This window comes from Olea europaea, unplaced genomic scaffold (genome assembly GCF_002742605.1).
Source record: "Olea europaea var. sylvestris unplaced genomic scaffold, O_europaea_v1 scaffold13378, whole genome shotgun sequence".
NCBI lineage: Eukaryota > Viridiplantae > Streptophyta > Magnoliopsida > Lamiales > Oleaceae > Olea > Olea europaea.
In genome coordinates, this window is record NW_019230865.1 from 1 (window position 1) to 3,025 (window position 3,025).

At 35.0% G+C, this 3,025-nt stretch overlaps 1 protein-coding gene across 1 annotated transcript; it reads right to left on the bottom strand.

Annotated features, from left to right (window-relative positions):
* Window positions 1-1,962: 1,962 nt before the first annotated feature.
* LOC111375099 lies at window positions 1,963-2,938 on the bottom strand. The gene is made up of 2 exons (XM_022997889.1): window positions 2,641-2,938; window positions 1,963-2,473 (listed from the first exon to the last, which is right to left on the bottom strand). Exons 1-2 carry the CDS (start codon window positions 2,894-2,896, stop codon window positions 2,217-2,219), a joined length of 513 nt encoding a protein of 170 aa, XP_022853657.1. The 5' UTR covers window positions 2,897-2,938; the 3' UTR covers window positions 1,963-2,216.
* Between the last annotated feature and the right edge of the window lie 87 nt (window positions 2,939-3,025).

A 3,025-nucleotide genomic window follows, 5' to 3' on the forward strand; every position in this document is an offset into this window, starting at 1 on the left:
TCAACAATTGATTTCATTTTAGAGTTTTAAATTATTGTTTTGCTTACTAATTTCATTACAATCATAAAAGTTGCATAAGTAGGATTTTCTTTCCAATTTTAGAGTTTTAATTAGGTCCACATTCATTTTGAGTAATTTGATTTCGGTTAAGGTCGAATAAGTAAAATTGAACTAACCAATCTCTGTGGGACGAAACTCGGACTCATTGAATCCACTTTATTACCTGTTAACGAACCGTACACTTGCGATAATTTAAATCGAAAGAAAATATTTCGCGAACAGAGCATAAGATGTAGATCTGAAAGGTGACCTTTTTCTTGTTTTAACTTGGGCTCTTTTACTGGAAGGAGAGAAAAGGGAATAAAAAGAGACTACAATGTATAATTAAGGAATCCAAAAAACGCAGGACTTACTCGTTACTATGCCAATCCTCCCGAGCCTTCAATTCATTTGATGAGTACAATTAGATAAGATAATGAAAATTGAACATCAATAAGTCAAACGGCCACAATTAAGTTTAATAAAACCTATTCCGTTTCAACAAGAAAATCTTATATTATTTGTAATTCAGTGCTGTAATGTGATTCCTCAACAAAAACTCCGTGGGAAATGCACGAAATCTATATAATTAATGTAAAATTGGGATAAATCTATTCATAAGTTCAGAATCCAAACGCAATTGATTCTGCCAGCTTTACATGAATTAATTATTATAACAATATAGTTTCTTTTACCACAATCCTTTTTTGGAATAATTAGTGTGTATCCACCATAATCTATTCCTTCCGTCAACACTCAACACAAAGCAAAAACAATAATTAAAAAAAAAAAAAAGAAAAGAAACAAAAATAGGGCTAACGCCATACAGAAGAATTGAACAGGGCCAAAAATTAAAAGGCGCTTGCCAACTCGGCGACTCACGAAGAGGTCCGTGACACTGTCAATCCATCTCCATCACCCCCAAGAACTGGCACCCACAACTCGACAATTGACACTCACAACTCATCGACCATCGCGACTCGCCACAGGTTCTGCGGCTTCTGCACTTCTGCTCTCGCCTCTAGTCACTTCGTCTCCCGATGATTTTAGTTTGGGAATTCCATTTGGTTCTGGCTCTTCCCCTGCCCATTACCGAGAGCATGGTACGAAACTAAATCGGGGCTTAAAGAAAGAGGAGAGGAAGAGGAAACATGAGATTAGATGAAATGGGACGAGAGAGAGATGCGCAGTGGCTCCATCTGGTTTCTTGCCCTAATTGAGAGAGGCTTTTGTTTTATATTAGGATCTAACGATTGTTATTGGATGTTGATAATCTATGGTTTAGATCTATTCCAACTTAGGGGAATTTTTTAAATTAGTTTATTTATTTTCTTTATATCAACGAACGGCAATGTTCGTTTGAACGTTGCTAAAACCTCTAATGGAAATATTCATTGAACGTTGCCAAAACTGATTAGCGGCAATGTTCAATAAACGTTGCTAAAATTGATTAACGACAACGTTCATATGAACGTTGGCAAAACCGATTAACGGCAACGTTTATTGAACGTTGCTAAAACTAATAATAGCAACGTTCTTTGAACGTTGCTGAAACTCTATAGCAATGCGCATTAGTCGTTGCAAAAAAAAAAAAAAAAAAAAAAAAAAAACAAAAAAAGGAAAAAAAAAAAAAAAAAAAAGTAACAACAACGGTCTATGAACGTTGTAAAAGGGTGTTTTAGCAACATTCATTAAAAAAACGTTGTCAAATCTTAATTAGGTCAACTAATGGCGACATACACTTGCCGAATGTTGCAATTGACCCCTTTTAGCAACATGCAATTGATGAATACTGCCTTTTACATGTTACAAAAGCCCTTTTTTCTTGTAATGCTAATTTGTAATTCACTTGTTAATCACAATGCACACGATTGTATCTTTGTATCTAAAATGAAAATAAAACACAAACACAAAAACGCCAAATAATGTAACAGCTCATGATAACATTTATTCTCTAAATATAGAAGAAGACTGAACTTTAAAGGGAAACAAAACACAAATCTCCAATACATGAAATTAATGCTCTAATTAAGACAGACATCTATCCTTTATTTGTTCAAACATTATTCAAACCAGTCCCCGCAAGAAAGAAAAAAGAAAAAATATATTTATTGAGCAATACAATAGCTTGAAGATAGTGGTATGTGTGTGTAAATGTATGAAGCTGTTTTCTGTCATTAATACGAACGGAAGTAAGGCCAAACGGCAAACTTCATCATCCCATTTTTGCAATGAAATCCGTTGCGTTCACCACAAGCAAAATAATAAGGCTGCCATCTCTTAAGCACAAACTCAAAACCTTCTCCTGCTCCTTGCGTCACATGTGCAATCTTCTGTGCTCTTCTCAAATCACAGTTTTGGAAACTCCATAAATTTGGCAGCAGGTAAACACTGTGAGGAAATGTAGTGTCATTTGGGGGATCAAACTTGAATACTGCACGCGTGAGACAGATCAATATCAGTCTTTTAGATATTGGAAACAAGCATAAAGATATAAACCTTTTAATTTGGACTTGTTCTTCGAAAATATTCTAACATTGTACGCGTTAAATAAATGACATCTAATTTAAAACGTAACTCGACAATGAATTGTTAACGTACCGAGTGTGTCATTCAAGTAAAAGGGACCATTTTTGATAGCCCAATCAGTATAATTAAACCCGAAACGCCAATTCTCGGAACCACCAACTATTATTCTTTTCGAAGTTTGATCTGCTTTCCAGTGTCCATAAGGCCAGCCAGTAGTGTGATACCAGTTTCCATTCCAATCTGCACTGAAATTCTTGTTGGCCATTCCAATGCCAAACATGGATATGGCTACAAGAATCAGAAGGGCTCCTGCTTTTCTCAAACCCATGTTATTTTTTCCTTTCTGGTAAATATACTTTAATGATAGTTTACGGGAGTTAATTTGGTTGTGATGGCATTTTATAGTAAACGTTTGTAGGAATTAAGTCAAAATACATGTAAGTTGGCAGAAATCAGA

Coding starts and splice junctions, on each gene's coding strand:
- LOC111375099 (XM_022997889.1), bottom strand. CDS start 2,896: ATGGGTTTGAGAAAAGCAGGAGCCCTTCTGATTCTTGTAGCCATATCC. Junction 2,474..2,640: donor TTACTTGAATGACACACTCG/GTACGTTAACAA, acceptor TCACGCGTGCAG/TATTCAAGTTTGATCCCCCA.